The 15,917-nt window shown below is 40.2% G+C and overlaps 1 protein-coding gene across 4 annotated transcripts in view; it reads right to left on the bottom strand.

The window, feature by feature from the left end:
• LOC119878535 (ankyrin repeat domain-containing protein 26-like) overlaps nt 1-15,917 on the bottom strand; it is a 44,155-nt gene that overhangs the window by 11,065 nt on the left and 17,173 nt on the right. The window contains exons 3-4 of one of the 4 annotated variants that reach the window (XM_038589155.1): nt 15,011-15,056; nt 2,971-3,087 (exon numbers count right to left, since the gene is read on the bottom strand). In XM_038589155.1, the coding sequence (XP_038445083.1) occupies nt 2,990-3,087; nt 15,011-15,056 (144 nt within the window). In that variant the 3' untranslated portion in view covers nt 2,971-2,989. Of the gene's footprint in view, nt 1-2,970; nt 3,088-13,581; nt 13,833-15,010; nt 15,057-15,917 lie in introns of those variants that run through there. The other 3 variants (XM_038589159.1, XM_038589157.1, XM_038589160.1) reach the window with 3 other exon arrangements.

Below are 15,917 nucleotides of genomic sequence, written 5' to 3'. Positions count from 1 at the left end.
AACAAAAATATAAAATGACAGATAATAATATGTAAAATTCAGAGGAAGAAGGCTAGGCAATGTGCGGATGAGAGACTGAGCACTACTTCAGTTTGGAGAGTTACAGGAAGCCTCACAGAGGAGGTGCCATTTGAACTGAGCTATGAAGGACAAGAAAGGACCAGCTATGTCACAAAGAAGAGATGGAGCACTCCAGGTAGAGACAGGGAAACTTGCGCAGGAAGAAGTTTAGAATAGTGGAGGGACAGCGAGGCCAGAAAGGAAAAGCTCCTCCTGAGCAGAGGTCAGGGATGGAGGTAGAAGACTGGTCATGGAGATAGGAATTTGAACTTTATTTTTCTAAGTGGGATTAGAAGCCATCAGAGAGTTATAAGCAGAGGTAGGGAGCATGATTTAATTTATAATTTTAAAAATTTACTCTAACTGCTTTTGGGAGAGTGGATCGAGGGAGGGCAGGAGGGGAAGCTTCCAGGTGAGTCACCTCTATTACCAGGGTACCTATGATGGTGGAGGTTGGGCTAAGGTGGTAGCAGTAGAGAGGGAGGCGATGTAACTGCTGTCAAGGGAGAGTGGATGGGATTGCTGATAAATAGAATGTCAGAGTAAGATCAGGAAAGAATAATGAAGGATAATTGAGATTTTTTTGGTTGACCAACTAGATGGATACGTAAACCAAAAATCATTTTCGATCATATTTCTGTCATCTTACTAGAGTTAACATTCTTCTCTTGAGAAGTATTCATACATAAATGTAAACCTGGTATTTGTTTCATTACCCAGCATTTTATTTTGAAAACTTTCAAGTCTTTGAAAATATTACAAGGACATTACTGTAAACACCCACAGGTTCCTTTTCCTATATTCACCAGTGTCAATATTTTGCTACATCTGCTTATATCATTTTCCCTCTATATATCACCCACACACACACACACACAGTTTCACTAAAACACTTAAAAGGAAGTGGCAGACATGACACTTCCCCTCTTGATTATTCAGCACATATCTTCAAAGAACAGGACATTCTCCCATAAAGCTGTTCTATTTTCACTCCCAAGAATTTTTACCTTAATGTGAAATTATTATCTATCATATAAGCCCTCTTCATATTTCTGTTTCCCACAAAATTGTTTCTTACAGCCCTTATAGAACCTCCTTTCCCCTCAAAATCTGCTATCCAATAAAGAATCATTCATTTTTCATATCACTGTTGTCTCCTTAATCTAAAATAGACCAGTCTTTTTTTTTTTTTTGGTCATTTCATGATCTTGACTTTTTTTGAAGAGTCTAAGCCAGCTACGATGTTCCTCAATGGAAATTTTTCTGCTTGTTTCTTCAAGATTGAATTAAAGACAAACTTTATTTGGTGGATTACTACAGAGATGATATTGTGCCCTTCTTAGTGATCAGCCAGGAGGTGCATGCTATTACTTGGATCCAATTATGGGTCAGATAAGTTTGATCACTTGGTTAAGATGGTGGCTTTTTAGTTTTAATCAATAGAATCTTAATAGCCTTCAACCAACTCATGAAATTAGAGAAATATCTCTTTGCTATTTCAAAACATAACAACAGTCACTGCACAGAATGTTCATAAAAATGTCCACTCCCTTGAAGGTGGATAGCTCTCTCTGGAAATATAGGGAAACCGGTAACAACAATAGTGAAAGAAGACTGTATGTGTGTCACCTGTCTTAAACAAGCAGCCATAGGTAGTTTCTATTATAAATAACTCTTTGGAGAAGAGTTAGAACATAGCATGACATGAATGGAAAGTGATGTGCAGATCTAAATTTAAATGATCACAGAGGGACACCTTGGCAGCTCAGTAGTTGAGCTTCTGCCTTTGGCTCAGAGCATGATCCCGGAATTTTGGGATCAAGTCCCACATCCGTGGGGAGCCCGCTTCTCTCTCTCTCTGCCTGTGTCTCTGCCTCTCTGTGTGTCTCTCATGAATAAATGAATAAAATCTTTAAAAATAAATAAATAATAAATGATCACAGAAAGTGGGTTCCTCCATGCATAATGCCAATCCTTTGCTTGAAATAAGTGCCACGGGCTAATTCCATAAAAGAAAAGTCATATGCAAATATTTACACAAAACGGTACACTGGATATTCTCGCACCTGTTCTCACAATTAATCCTCAGGTTGTTTCTTCATACATGTAATTAAGATTCAGAAAGGCTCCCTAAATTTCAATAGTTCAAATTCTCAAATTCAAGTCTCAAAATTAATTCTCAATTCTCAACGTTAATATGTTCCAATTTACCATTGGAATCTATAATAAAGTTACTCTAAAATACATGTACTATCCAGAGTGGGGGTGAATGGGTGATGGGCACTGAGGGGGGCACTCGATGGGATGAGCATTGGGTGTTATTCTGTATGTTGGCAAATTGAACACCAATAAAAAATAAATTTATTATTAAAAAAAGAAAATGAGTAAAGAAAAGTGAAATAAAACAATTTTTGAATTCCTAATTGACCCAACAGACAATGGTTTGCTCAAAAACCAGCAACCAAGTACTCAGCGATCACAGCTTATGAGTAAGTGAGATGAGGGCCCTACGGCATGAGAAGGAGGAATTGAGAATACTCTGTTCTGAGGAATGTGTATTGTGTGTGAAGCCTGTGAGGGCACTCGGATTCTTTATAAATGCATCCTGCAAACTCTTTAAAAAATAAGAAAAGAAGCATAATCTAGATACTAAGGAGGGAGAGAAAATGCAATCACAAAATGTTGAATTAAAACCAAAGGAAGCAGGAAAACACTGGAAGACATAAAAATAAACAAAGAACAAGGGCAATAACAGACAACAGTAACCAATATGGTAGATATTGATCTAACTATACTCAGGATCATGTTAAATATCAGTGGTGTAAATATGCTAATTAACAGCCATGTTAAGACACTCAACATCACCCAGCATCAAGGAAACGCAAATCAAAACCACAATGAGCTACTTACCTCATACCTGTCAAAATGGCTAAAATGAACAAATCAGGAAATGGCAGATGTTGGTGAGGATGTGGAGAAAGGGGAGTCTTTTTCCACTGTAGGTGGTAACGCAGGCTTGTGCAGCCACTGTGGAAAACAATGCAGAGGGTCCTCAAGAAGTTAAAAATAGAGCTACCCTATGACCCAGAAACTGCACTACTGAGTTTTTGCCCCAAAGATACAGATGCAGTGATCACAAAGGGCACATGCTCCCCAATGTTTGTTGCAGTATTATCAACAAAAGCCAAACTATGGACAAAGCCCGAACGTCCATCAACGGATTAATGGATAAAGAAGGTGTTGGGGGTGTGTGTGTGTGTGTATGTGTGCGTGCGCGTGCACACACACACACACACACACAGAGCGAGAAATATTACTCAGCCATGAAAAAGAATGAAATGTTGCCATCTGTCATGCTATGGACAGAGTTGGAGAATATAATGCTAAGGGAAATAAGTCAGTCTGAGAAAGACAAATACTGTATGATCTCACTTATGTGGAATTTAAGAAACAAAAGAGATGAATATATTTGAAGAGAAAATAAAAAGAGAGAAGTAAGAAAAGAGACTTTTTTTAATAGAATTCATTTATTTATTCATGAGAAACACAGAGGGAGAGAGAGGCAGAGACACAGGCAGAGGTAGAAGCAGGCTCCCCGCAGGGAGCCCGATGTGGGACTTGATCCCAGGTCTCCAGGATCACACCCCAGGCTGCAGGCGGCACCAAACCGCTGCATCACCGGGGCTGCCCAATCACAGTTATTTTAAAGTCCGCATCTGGTAGTCACTGAAGGTTGGAGTAGCTGTGCCAATTTGCTAAAATCAGACAGCAATGAAATTTGCTACATCAATTGGCTCTTCCTTTCATGAACAGTTCTCTGTAGGATATGGTGCTATTTGATAGCATCTTACCCGCAGTACAACCTCTTTCAAAATTGGAGTCAGTCTTCTCAAACCTTGCTGCTGCTTTATCAACTAAGTTTATGTAATATTCTGAATCCCTTATTGCCATTTCAACAGTCTTTACAGATTCTTTCCCAGGAGTAGGAATAGGTTGCGTCTCAAGAAATCATATTCTTTTTTCATCCATAAGAAGCAACTCACTATCGGTTGAGGTTTTTTTCCCCCCACTTTTAAAGCCATCATTTTTGGCATTAGTACTTTTAAAAATTTTTAAGTTTTTGCTTAAATTCTAGTTGGTTAGTATGTGGTGCAATATTGGTTTCAGGAGTAGAGTACAGTGATTCCTTACTAATGTATAACATCATGTGCTCATCACAAATGCACCCCTTAATGCTCATCACCCTGTTCGCCCATCTCCCCTCCAGAAACCATTAGTTTGTTCTCTGTAGATAAGAGTCTCCTGTGGTTTGCTTCTCTTTTTTGTCTTCCCTTCCCCTATGTTCATCTGTCTTATTTCTTAAATTCCACATATAAGTGAAATGATATGGTATTGATCTTTATCTAACTGACTTATTTCATCCAAGTTCTATTATGAGATTGCAGCAGTTCAGTCACATCTTCAGGTTCTACCTCTAATTCTAGTTCTCCTGCTGTTTCCACCCCATTTGCAGTTATTTCCTCCACTGAAGTCTTGAGCCCCTCAAAGTCATCCCTGGGGTTTAGAGTCAACTTCTTCCAAATTCCTATTTCTGTTGATATTTTGAATGCTTCTCACGAATCACAAATGTTCTTAATAGCATTTAGCGTGGTCAGTCCTTTCCAGAAGGCTTTCAATGGACTTTTCCCACATCCATCAGAGAAATCAGTATCTATGGCATCTATAGCTGTATGAAATGTGTTTCTTAAATATTAAGCCTTGAAAGTTGAAAATGACCACTTGATCCATGGGCTGCAGAATGGATGTTGTATTAGAGGTAGAAAAACAGCATTAATCTCACTGTACCTCTCTGTCAAAGCCCTTGGGTGCCCAGGTGCGTTGTTAGTGAGCAGTCATATTTTGAAACGAATCTTTTTTTTTTCTGAGCAGTCAGTTCAACAGTGGACTTAAAACATTCAAGAAACCATGTCATAAATATATGTACGGTCATCTAGGCTTTGCAGTTCCATTTATAGAGCACAGATAGAAGGGATTTAGCATAATTCTAAAGGGCCCTAGGAATTTCATAATAGTAAATGAGCATTGGCTTTGGCTTAAAGTCACCAGCTGCATTAGCCCCTAACTTAGAGAGTCAGCCTGTCCTTTGATGCTTTAAAGCCAGACATTGACTTCTCTCTAGCTATGAAAGTCCTAACAGTCCACTATGAGGCTGTTTAATCTACATTGAAAATCTGCAGGTTCAGTGTGGCTGCCTTCATTAATTCTCTTTGCTACAACTTCTGGATACCTTGCTGCAGCTTCTGCATCAGCACTTGCTGCTTCACCTTGCACTTTTATGTCATAGAGATAGTTTCTTTCCTTAAACCTCATGAACTAACCTCTGCTAGCTCAGACTTTTCTTCTGCAGCTCAACTAATTAATTATTAGGGCTTTTTTTTTTCCAGAGCAGTTTTTGAGTCACAGAAAAGTTGAGGAAAAAGTAGAGATTTCCCACATACCTGTCTCACCCAAAACACACACACACACACACACACACACACACACACACACACACAGAGAGAGAGACAGAGAGACAGAGAGAGAGCCTCTCTTACGTCAAGATTTTCCAGCGGGCAGGGGAGGGGGGCACTTGTCACAACTGATGAATCGACACTGATACATCATTATTACTCAAGGTCCATAGTTTATATTATGATCCACTCTTGGTGTTATACATTCTGTGGGTTTGGAAGAATGTGTGGTAAAATCTATTTGTCAATATAGTATCATACAAAGTATTTTCATGACATTATTCTTGTATCCCGGGGATAAATCCCACTGGGTCATGGTGAATAATCTTTTTAATGTATTGTTGGAGCCTATTGGTTACTGTCTTGTTGAGAATTTTTGCATCTGTGTTCATCAGGGATATTGATCTATAATTCTCCTTTTTGTGGGGTCTTTGTCTGGTTTTGGAATTAAGGTGATGCAGGCCTCATAAAATGAGTTTGGAAGTACTCCATCTCTTTCTATCTTTCCGAACAGCTTTGGTAGGATAGGTATGGTTTCTTCTTAAAGTATTGATAGAATTCCCCTGGGAGGCCATCTGGCCCTGGACTTTTGTGTCTTGGGAGGGTTTTGATGACTGCTTCAGTTTCCTCCCTGGTTATTGGCCTGTTCAGGTTGTCTATTTCTTCCAGTTCTAGTTTTGGTAGTTTGTGGTTTTCCAGAAATGCGTCCATTTCTTCTAGATTGCCTAATTCATTGGCGTAAGTTTTTAACATCGTTTGTATTTCCTTGGTATTGATGGTGATCTCTCCTTTCTCGTTCATTATTTTATTAATTTGAGTCTTCTCTCTCTTCTTTTTAATAAGGCTGGCTAATGGTTTATCTATCTTATTAATTCTTTCAAAGAACCAACTCCTGGTTTTGTTGATCTGCTCCACAGTTCTTCTGGTCTCTATTTCATTGAGTTCTGCTCGAATCTTTGTTGTCATCTTCTGCTGGGTGAAGGTTTCATTTGCTGTTTCTCTCCAGCTCCTTTAGGTGTAAGGTTAGCTTTTGTATTTGAGTTTTTTCCAGTTTTGAGACGGATGCTTGTATTGTGATGTATTTCCCCCTCATGACTCCTTTTGCTCTATCCCAAAGATTTTGAATGGTTGTATCTTCATTCTCACTAGTTTCCACAAATCTTTTTAATTCTTCTCTAATTTCCTGGTAATTGACCCTTTCATATTTTAGTAGATGGTCCTTAACCTCCACCTGTTTGAAATCCATCCAAACTACTTCTTGTGATTTCGTTCTAATTTCAAAGTATTATGGTCTGAAAATATGCAGGGGACAATCCCAATGTTTTGGTATCGGTTAAGACTTGATTGGTGACCCAGTATGTGGCCTATTCTGGAGAAAGTTCCATGTGCATTTGGGAAGAATGTGTATTCAGTTGTGTTTGGATGTAGGATTCTATAAATATCTGTGAAATCCATCTGGTCCAGTGTATCATTTAACACTCGTTTCTTTGGAGATGTTGTGCTTCGAAGATCTGTTGATTATAGAAAGCGCTGTGTTCAACTCACCAAGTATAAGTGTATTATTATCTAAGTATGTCTTAACATTGGTTACTACCTGATTGATATACTTGGCAGCACCCACATTAGGTGCATATATATTTATGATTGTTAGGTCCTTTCTAGTATAGATCCTTTAAGTATGATATAGTGTCACTGTTCATCTCTTACTACAGTCTTTGGGATAAACTAATTCATCTCATATAAGGATGGCTACCCCTGCTGTCGTTTGAGGACCATTTGAATGGCAAATTGTTCCACAACCTTTTATTTTCAGGTTGTAGGTGACCTTACGTCTAAAATGAGTCTCTTGTAGACAGCAAGTAGATGGGGCCTGCTTTTTTATCCAGTCAGAAACCCTGCACCTTTTGATGGGGTCATTAAGCCCATTCACGTTCAGAATTACTATTGAAAGATATGAATTTAGTGTCATCATGATACCTATTCAGTTCCTGTTTTTGTGGATTGTTTCCTTGGACTACCTCTTTCTTTTACTGAGTCCCCCTTAATATTTCTTGCAGAGCTGGTTTGGTGCTCATCATATTCTTTCAGTTTCTGCCTATCTTGGAAGCTCTTTATCTCTCCTATTCTGAATGAGCTCCTGCTCGATAGAGTATTCTTGGCTGCAGGTTCTTCTCATTTAGGACCCTGACTATATCCTGCCAGCACTTTCTGGCCTGCCAGGCCTCTGTGGCGAGCTCTGCTGTTATTCTAATACTTCTGCTCATAAGCGTTAGGGATTTCTTGTCTCTTGCTGCTTTAAGGATCTTCTCTTTATCTTTGGAATTTGTAAGTTTTACTATTAAAGGTCGAGGTGTTGAGTGGTTTTTATTCATTTCCCCAGGGCAGGGGTGGGGGGGAATCTATCTCCTGTATCTGAATGCCTGTTTCCCTTCCCAAGTAAGGGAAGTTCTCAGCTATGATTTGTCCAAATACACCTTCTGGTCCTCTGTCTCTGTCGGTGCCCTCTGGAACCCCAATTAAACGTAGATTTTTTCCTGCTGAGGCTGTCATTTATTTCCCTTAACCTTTCCTCGTGATCTTTTTTTTTTTTCTTTTTTCCTCAGCTTCCTTCCTTGCCATCAACTTGTCTTGTATGTCACTCACTGGTTCTTCTACCTCGTTAACCCTCATTGTTAGGACCTCCAGTTTGGATTGCATCTCATTTAATTGATTTTTAATTTCAGGCTGATGAGATCTCAATTCTGCAGTCATGAAGTATCTTAAATCCCTTATCCTTATTTCTAGAGCCACCAGTAGGTTTAGAATTGTGTTTCTGAATTGGCTTTCTGAATTTGAATTGTATTCCAAACTTTGTAACTCTATGGGAGAGAGGATGTTTCTGATTCTTTCCTTTGTGGTGAATTTTTCCTTCTAGTCATTTTTCTCAGTGCAGAGTGGCCAGAAACAAGTTGTACTGGAAAAAGGAGAAAGAGAGAGAAAAAAAAGGGGGGGGGGAGGCGGAAACAGAAAACAAAAAACAAGAGGGAGTATCCTCTGATTCTATATATTGTAAATCCCTCGACTTCCCCTGTTAGTTTCCAGCACTGCTTTGGTCAAGAACTTGCTTTCCCTGTCCTTCCAGCTGGTCTTCTGGGGCATGGGCCTGCTTCTACAAGCAATGCTGATTCTCAGAGGTGTGTGCACCTGGGGGAGCTGCCCAGCCCCCTGCCAGGTGCAGGGCTCAGTGGGAGCTGTTTATCCTATGAGGCCCCTGCTGAGTCCCTGGTAAAAAGTGACAGTAGGAGGAACAACAGTGGCGGCGGCCAGGTCTCCAGCCCTGGAGTCAGCTCCCGCAGTAATTACCACAGCTCCCAGTCCGAAGGGGCCTGGGTGCTCCACAGGCGGGCTGCACCCAGAGCAGGAGCCTCCTTACTGCCCTGTGTTCTCTCGGCTTCCGCCTGTCCTGGGGGGAGTGCCAGATCCTGGGCTGCTTCCCCTGGTGCCCTGGGATCTGGGGCCTGTGCCGCTGGAATCACGCTCCTGGGCCATGCAGCCCCCTCGAAGCGGAGCCGCCGCCTGAGCCGCTCCTGGCCCCTCCGGGCGCATGCTGCAGCCCTTTAGGGAGCTCGGCCCATAGTATGTGGCGCCCTCTCCCTTGGGGCGCAGTTCCTCTGTTAGTGCCCCTGGGAGCCTGAGGGCATCCCTGCCCATCCTGGGATCCTGCCCGAACTCCCTGCAAGTGCCTTTCCTTCCGGGAAGATTGGTAAACCTGCATCTCTGGGACTGGCCTTTCCTGTACTGGGGTCACTTGCCGCCAGGTCTGAGCCAGGCTCTTTGCGGGGCCTCCTCCCCCTTGGATGCTTTTTATTTTTTCCGTCTTCCTACTTTGATAGAAGTGAAAACTCTTTTCACTGTAGCATTCCAGCTGTTTTCTCTTTAAATCTCAGGCCGAATTCCTTGTGCTCTCTTAAGTAAGTAAAATCCTTTTTATTTTAAAAGTGGCTTAAAAAAATCCATGGATGCTACATTTGTGGTGAGCATAGTATAATGCATACAGAAACCGAATGCCTATGCTGTACACCTGAAACTACTGTAACGGGTTAACTATACTCAAGTAGAAAAAACTTTTAACTCCATAAAATAAAATAAAATAAAATAAAATAAAATAGGAGATAAAAGAACTGATGCCACAGATATACAAGTATCACAAGAGATTATTGTGAACCATATTGCAAGCACCCATATTGTGAAGTCTATATGGCCAAGAACAAGGAACAGCCTTGCTCTACACTGAATATTTCTATACCCACTCCTCCAAACTCAGGTTTTAAGTCTTAGTGTTCAATGTGATGATATTTGGAGGTGATGCCTTTGGTAAGTGATTAAGTCATGAAGGTGTAGTCCTCCTGATTTGAGATTAGTGCCCTTCTAAAGGAGGCTGGAGTGAGCTCCCTTGACCCTGTCCCTTATGAAGACATAGGAGGAAGACAGGCACTCATGAACCAGGAAGCAGACCCTCACTGGACACTAATCTGTCAGTGCCTTGATTTTGGACTTCCTAGACTCCAGAACTATGAGAAATAGTAAGATAGTTTATCAAGATAGCTGATCCTGGGGATCCCTGGGTGGCTCAGCGGTTTGGCACCAGCCTTTGTCCCAGGGCATGATCCTGGAGTCCCAGCATCTTGCAAGCCCAAGTCTTGCATTGGGCTCCCGGCATGGAGCCTGCTTCTCCCTCCTCTTGTGTCTCTGCCTCTCTCTTTCTCTCTCTCTCTCCATCTATCATAAATAAATAAATCTTAAAAAAAGATAGCTGAGCTGATAGAAGCTCAATATGCAAAGTATTTTTATTTCTATAAGCTATAAACAGGAAATGAAGTTGATTTTTAAAAATAATTTAAAATAGGATCAAAAGTATCAAATAACTGAAAATAAATCTAAAATATATCTTGCAGGATCTTTATAAGAAATTTTTTTAAACACTGAGAGTAGAGCAATTAAAATATTGTTTGGAAAACTCAGTATTATAAATGTCTCTTCCCTTCAAAATATTTATAGATTCAATGCAATCCCAATCCAAATCTTTGCATTGTAAAGCTTCATAAGTTGATTATAAAAGACCTATGGAGCCCTTTCCCCCTTTATCCTTTCCGTTCCCAAAGATTTCAGTCCAAAAGCACAGGAACAGAAACAAGGAGCGGTGGTGTCCCAGAGGGAGGTATTGGAGCCTGGCACAGAATTGGGAAGGCATAAATGTAGGAGTGCCACCTGAACAGTCTTAGAGTTCAAGACATAGCATCTCTGAAAGGTGAGTAACTTAGGATGAGGTATCACAGACTTCAAAGGTTCAGGAGGCATCCACACAGGGAAAGAACAGCCCAGCATGGGTTTTCAGAGCCTGTAAGTGAGGCACATCATCTGCAGAAGTGGCCTGGTACAGGGTATCTCAGAAAGGAGGTTTTTATATATCTCAAAGTACTTCTCCATAAAATACTAATTGTAAAGTGCAAAGTTAACATTCTGGGGAAGAAAACTGAAGATACTACTCCAGCGATCAACGTCACCAACCATGGGACAAATCAAAACTGTAGGTCACGTGATATGATGCAATGAGAAGAGTAGAGGACCAGTTCAGTTGTGCTCTTGCTAAAATACATATATGTATATGTATATAAATATAATCTTAATTTTATCATAAGGAAACATAAGATACGTAAGAAAAACCCACACTGAAAAGACATTCTACGTTACTGGAATGAACTCTTCAAAGGATTAAAAGTCACAAAAATCAATGGAAAGACTAAGGAACTGTTCTAAACTGAAAGAGACTAAGAAACACAACATCTTAGTTCAGTACATGGTTTTGAATAGGACCTTCCTTGCTATAAAGGATACTACAGACAAATGTCAGAGCTTTAAAAGAATATGAGGTTTATTTTATTTTTTTAGAAGATTTTATTTATTCATGAGACACACACACACACAGAGAGAGAGAGAGAGAGATGCAGAGACACAGACAGAGGGAGAAGCAGGCTCCATGCTATGAAAGGAGCCTGATGTGGGACTCGATCCCCGGTCTCCAGGATCACACCTTGAGCTGCAGGCGGTGCTAAACCACTGCGCCACCGGGGCTGCCCAGAATATGAGGTTTAGATGATAGAGGGGATAGTTGACGTAGCAATTGCACAACTGGGTATTTACCCCATAGATACAAATGTAGTGAAATGAAGGGGCACCTGCACCTCAATGTTTATGGTAGCAATATCCACAATACCCAAACTGTGGAAGGAGCCAAGATGTCCTTCAACAGAGGAATGGATAAAGAAGATGTGGTATGGGACCCCTGGGTGGCTCAGCGGTTGAGTGTCTGCCTTTGGCTCAGGGCATGATCCTGGGATCCGGGAAGAGTCCCATGTCCGGCTCCCTGCATGGAGTTTGCTTCTCCCCCTGCCTGTGTCTCTGCCTCTCTCTCTCTCTCATGAGTAAATAGATGAATTCTTTTAAAAAAAAGATGTGATATACATACAAAATGGAATATTACTCAGACGTCAGAAAGGATGAAAACCTACCACTTACATCAATGGGCATGGAACTAGAGGGTATCAGGCTGAGTGAAACAAGTCAACTGGAGAAAGACAATGATCATATAGTCTCCCTCATAGGTGGAATATAAGAAATAGTGCAAGGAGGGGAAACTGAATGGGGAAAAATCAGAGAGGAAGACAAACCATGAGAGACTCAACTCCAGAAAACATACTGAAGGTTGCTGAAAGGGAAGTGAATGGGGGGATGGGGTAAATCAGTGATGGTCATGAAGGAGGGCATGTGACGTGACGAGCACTTGGTGTTACATGCAACTGATGAATTATCGAAAACTTTATCTGAAAACGATGACCCTTCTAAATGTTGGGAAATTGAATTTAAATTTAAAAACATAATGTATACCTAACATAGTTTGAATGGGTGTACTTATATGCCAATTTTTAAAAAACACAGTACTGTAAATGTATTTTCTCTTCCTTCTTATCTTTTTTTAAAAGATTTTATTTATTCATAAGAGGCAGAGAGAGAGAGAGAGAGAGAGAGAGGCAGAGACACAGGCAGAGGGAGAAGCAGGCTCCATGCAGGGAGCCTGATGTGGGACTTGATCCCGGGTCTCCAGCATCACACCCGGGCTGAAGGCGGCACTAAACCGCTGAGCCACCCGGGCTACCCTCTTCTGATTTTTCTTAATAACATTTTTCTCTAGCTTACTTTATAAGGAGAATATAGAATGGAATACATATAACACACAAAAAATAGGTTAATTGACTGTTTTGGTACAATATTCTGGTCAACAGTAGATTAGTAGTAGTTAAGTGCCTGGGGAGTCAAAAGTTCACAGATTTTTACACAGAGGATCAGTGCCCCCCTAAGCTCCACATTATTCAAGGGACAATTGTATTAGTGTTGATTTTCTGATTGGCAGGGTTGTACGGTAGCTATGTGGAATGTACTGACTTGCAGGATATAGGGGCCACAGGAATTGGGCATAAATTAACAATTTACTTTCAAACCATTCTGGAGGGAAAAGGTCGTTTTCTCTATTTTTTCTTTTCTCTAATTTTAAGACTCTTCTCAAAAAGTAAATTAAAAAAAAAAAGAAAAGATAAAAAGCCTTAGGCAAATCTTTTTCACCATGAGGAAAGAACTATGAATAATAAGTATTTAAAATTGAAATTATACACAGGGTTTATGGCACTATAAAAATTGAAATACATACAAACATTGGTGATAGCTTTAGCAGCAGTATATCAAAATGATGTGTGTCTAAATCCATATGTCTAGTAATAAAACATAGAAAATACAAAAAAAAAAAAAAAACAACTACCAATTACCAGCCCCAAAACATTATCAACAACTTGGTCCGATCTACTTGGGCAGATTGGAGCCTGTAAAACTCAATAATGCTGGTTTCCATGTAGAAAATATGCTTAAATTTAATCAGATGCCAAGAAACATAGCTTAAAATAATATATAAACTTTCATTACACACGATATAACAACATTTCCTTTAATAAAGATTTTTTGTACATCAGATATTTACTGGGAAACAATTAAAATGTTATATTAAACATCTAGGTAATAAACTTTTACTATATAGCTTTCAGATCATATACTTTCTATTCAAAATCTCTACATATTCTCGTGATGCTTGCAGTACTAGATCTTGATTTACATTTGATTCATCAGTAGGTCCTAAAGGAGAAGATCTACAGAATCCTGATTCTCAATCATGAGCAACTGAAAAAGAGAAAGAATAATATTCTTTATCTGAAATACTTTGTAGTTAACTAGAAGTTAGTAAAAAAAAAGTTGGAATCTTCTGAGTGTTAAAAGGATGAAAAATATCTACATATAACTACAATATAAAATACAAGATTACTATTAAATCAAGTTTGCTCACGATTGCCCATTGAATTAATTACTACTGTGGATAAACACTAGCGCTTCTGGTTTTCTCATTACAAGATGAGATTGCAAGCTGATGGCACAGTCCACCCCTGAACAATCATATACTATCAACTGAAAAATCTAACAGGCAATATCTAGAGTCAAATATATCATGGCAGGTTTAAAACAAGACATTATAAGAACACACAGAAGGGACATCCTGGTTTTCTATCAATATTGTCTGCTTTTCTGTGGAGGGAATAGGAAGGCTGATACCTGAAAGATTACTCTCTGCAAAGCAGCAGAGTAGGGTAATGGCGACAGAGAAGGCTCACCAATGTGGCAAGAACCAAATTGATTTGGGTGCTTATATTCCATGCTAAGAAACCTGGAATTTTACCCAATGGCAAAACCAGTGGCTGGAGATTGAAATGTCACCTGTCAAGGGACAGCTATATGAACTACATAATTGCTTAACTAAGTATTACTAAGACAAGTCTGGTCTGTTTGGTCTTCTACCACTAGCAGAAACAAGAATTTGAGAACGCCCACATTTTCAGATTGACAGTTCCATAGCGATGGCACAAGTGAAGGAAGATTACAGCCAAAAGTGCTAACAGGCATACAGGCTGCAGGTTTTTAAAAAAGGTATGAGGGATCCCTGGGTGGCACAGCGGTTTGGCGCCTGTCTTTGGCCCAGGGCACGATCCTGGAGACCCGGGATCGAATCCCACGTCGGGCTCCCTGCATGGAGCCTGCTTCTCCCTCTGCCTGTGTCTCTGCCTCTCTGTCTCTCTCTGTGTGGCTATCATGAATAAATAAATAAAATCTTAAAAAATAAAAATAAAAAAGGTATGAAACACGATGACCAAATGAGGATTAAGTCTCTTATTCACTATGTTTATGTTTTACATTTTTTATTAGATATATCTAGACAAAATTTTAACAAGGGGAAGGGATGCCAGTTACTATTTGTGGTTTATTTCAGAAATTAATGACCATCTAAATTTGTGAATTTGGCAACATACCTTCTTTTAGTTCTCTGAGTATACTGTCTTCCAACATCTGCTGCATCTGAAATAAGTTAAACGTTACTTACAATGTTCAAGTTAAACAAGAGACATTATTGTAGGAATTTTAGTTTGCTTATGAAACGTGGTCTGGAAATGATACTTTTAGAAAGTAAAAGCTACAATTTGCTTAAATAGAAAGCTAATCACATAAATAAAATAAATCCCTACTTATTTTAATCTGGATAACTGAGAAGAAACCTATAATGCTGTTTAGAGGATTCTAATAAAAAGTACAATTAATATTGATCAATCGAATATACAGAATTTCTGGAAGAAGAGGACGATGGTGGAGGAGTAGGAGACCCTAGTTTTGTCTGGTGTCTGGGATTCAGCTACATAGGTATCAAATCATTCTGAACACCTGTGGACTCAGACAGAGATCCAAGAAAAGAATTGTTGCAATTCTACAAATAGAACAGCGACCGCTTTCTGCAAGGTAGGAGGTGTGGAGAAATGAATCAGAGGCATATATCAGAAGATTAAACCAGGGCGGCAGGGAACCTCTGGAAGCCAGAAGGCAAGTCCTGGAAAGTGATATAGCAGCAGAGTGCACAACCAGAACTTTTAAGAGGTCTGTTCCAGTGAGGACATCCCTGTCTGAAAGATGCTCAGGTGGCAACGGGGGGCAGCATCCTAAGTGGGACGGACAGTGTGGTCTCAGGATCCCGGGGGGGCGGGGTCACAGAAGGAATGGGGGCGGCGCCTGAGTATGGCAGTTGCCAAGGCGTTTGAGCGGGGAAGCCAGTTGCAATCAGTGAGCCCAGGAGTGGGCATTCAGCTCAGTGTTGCCATAAACCCCAAACCGAGGAACAGTCAGGTGACCACTTTCCAAGCAGGAAAAACTGGGCAAGACCTCCTCCTT

Source organism: Canis lupus, unplaced genomic scaffold, assembly GCF_011100685.1.
Source record: "Canis lupus familiaris isolate Mischka breed German Shepherd unplaced genomic scaffold, alternate assembly UU_Cfam_GSD_1.0 chrUn_S1700H1894, whole genome shotgun sequence".
NCBI lineage: Eukaryota > Metazoa > Chordata > Mammalia > Carnivora > Canidae > Canis > Canis lupus.
Note: the sequence above shows the minus strand (reverse complement) of the source record. Positions and strands in the feature narration are given on the sequence as shown.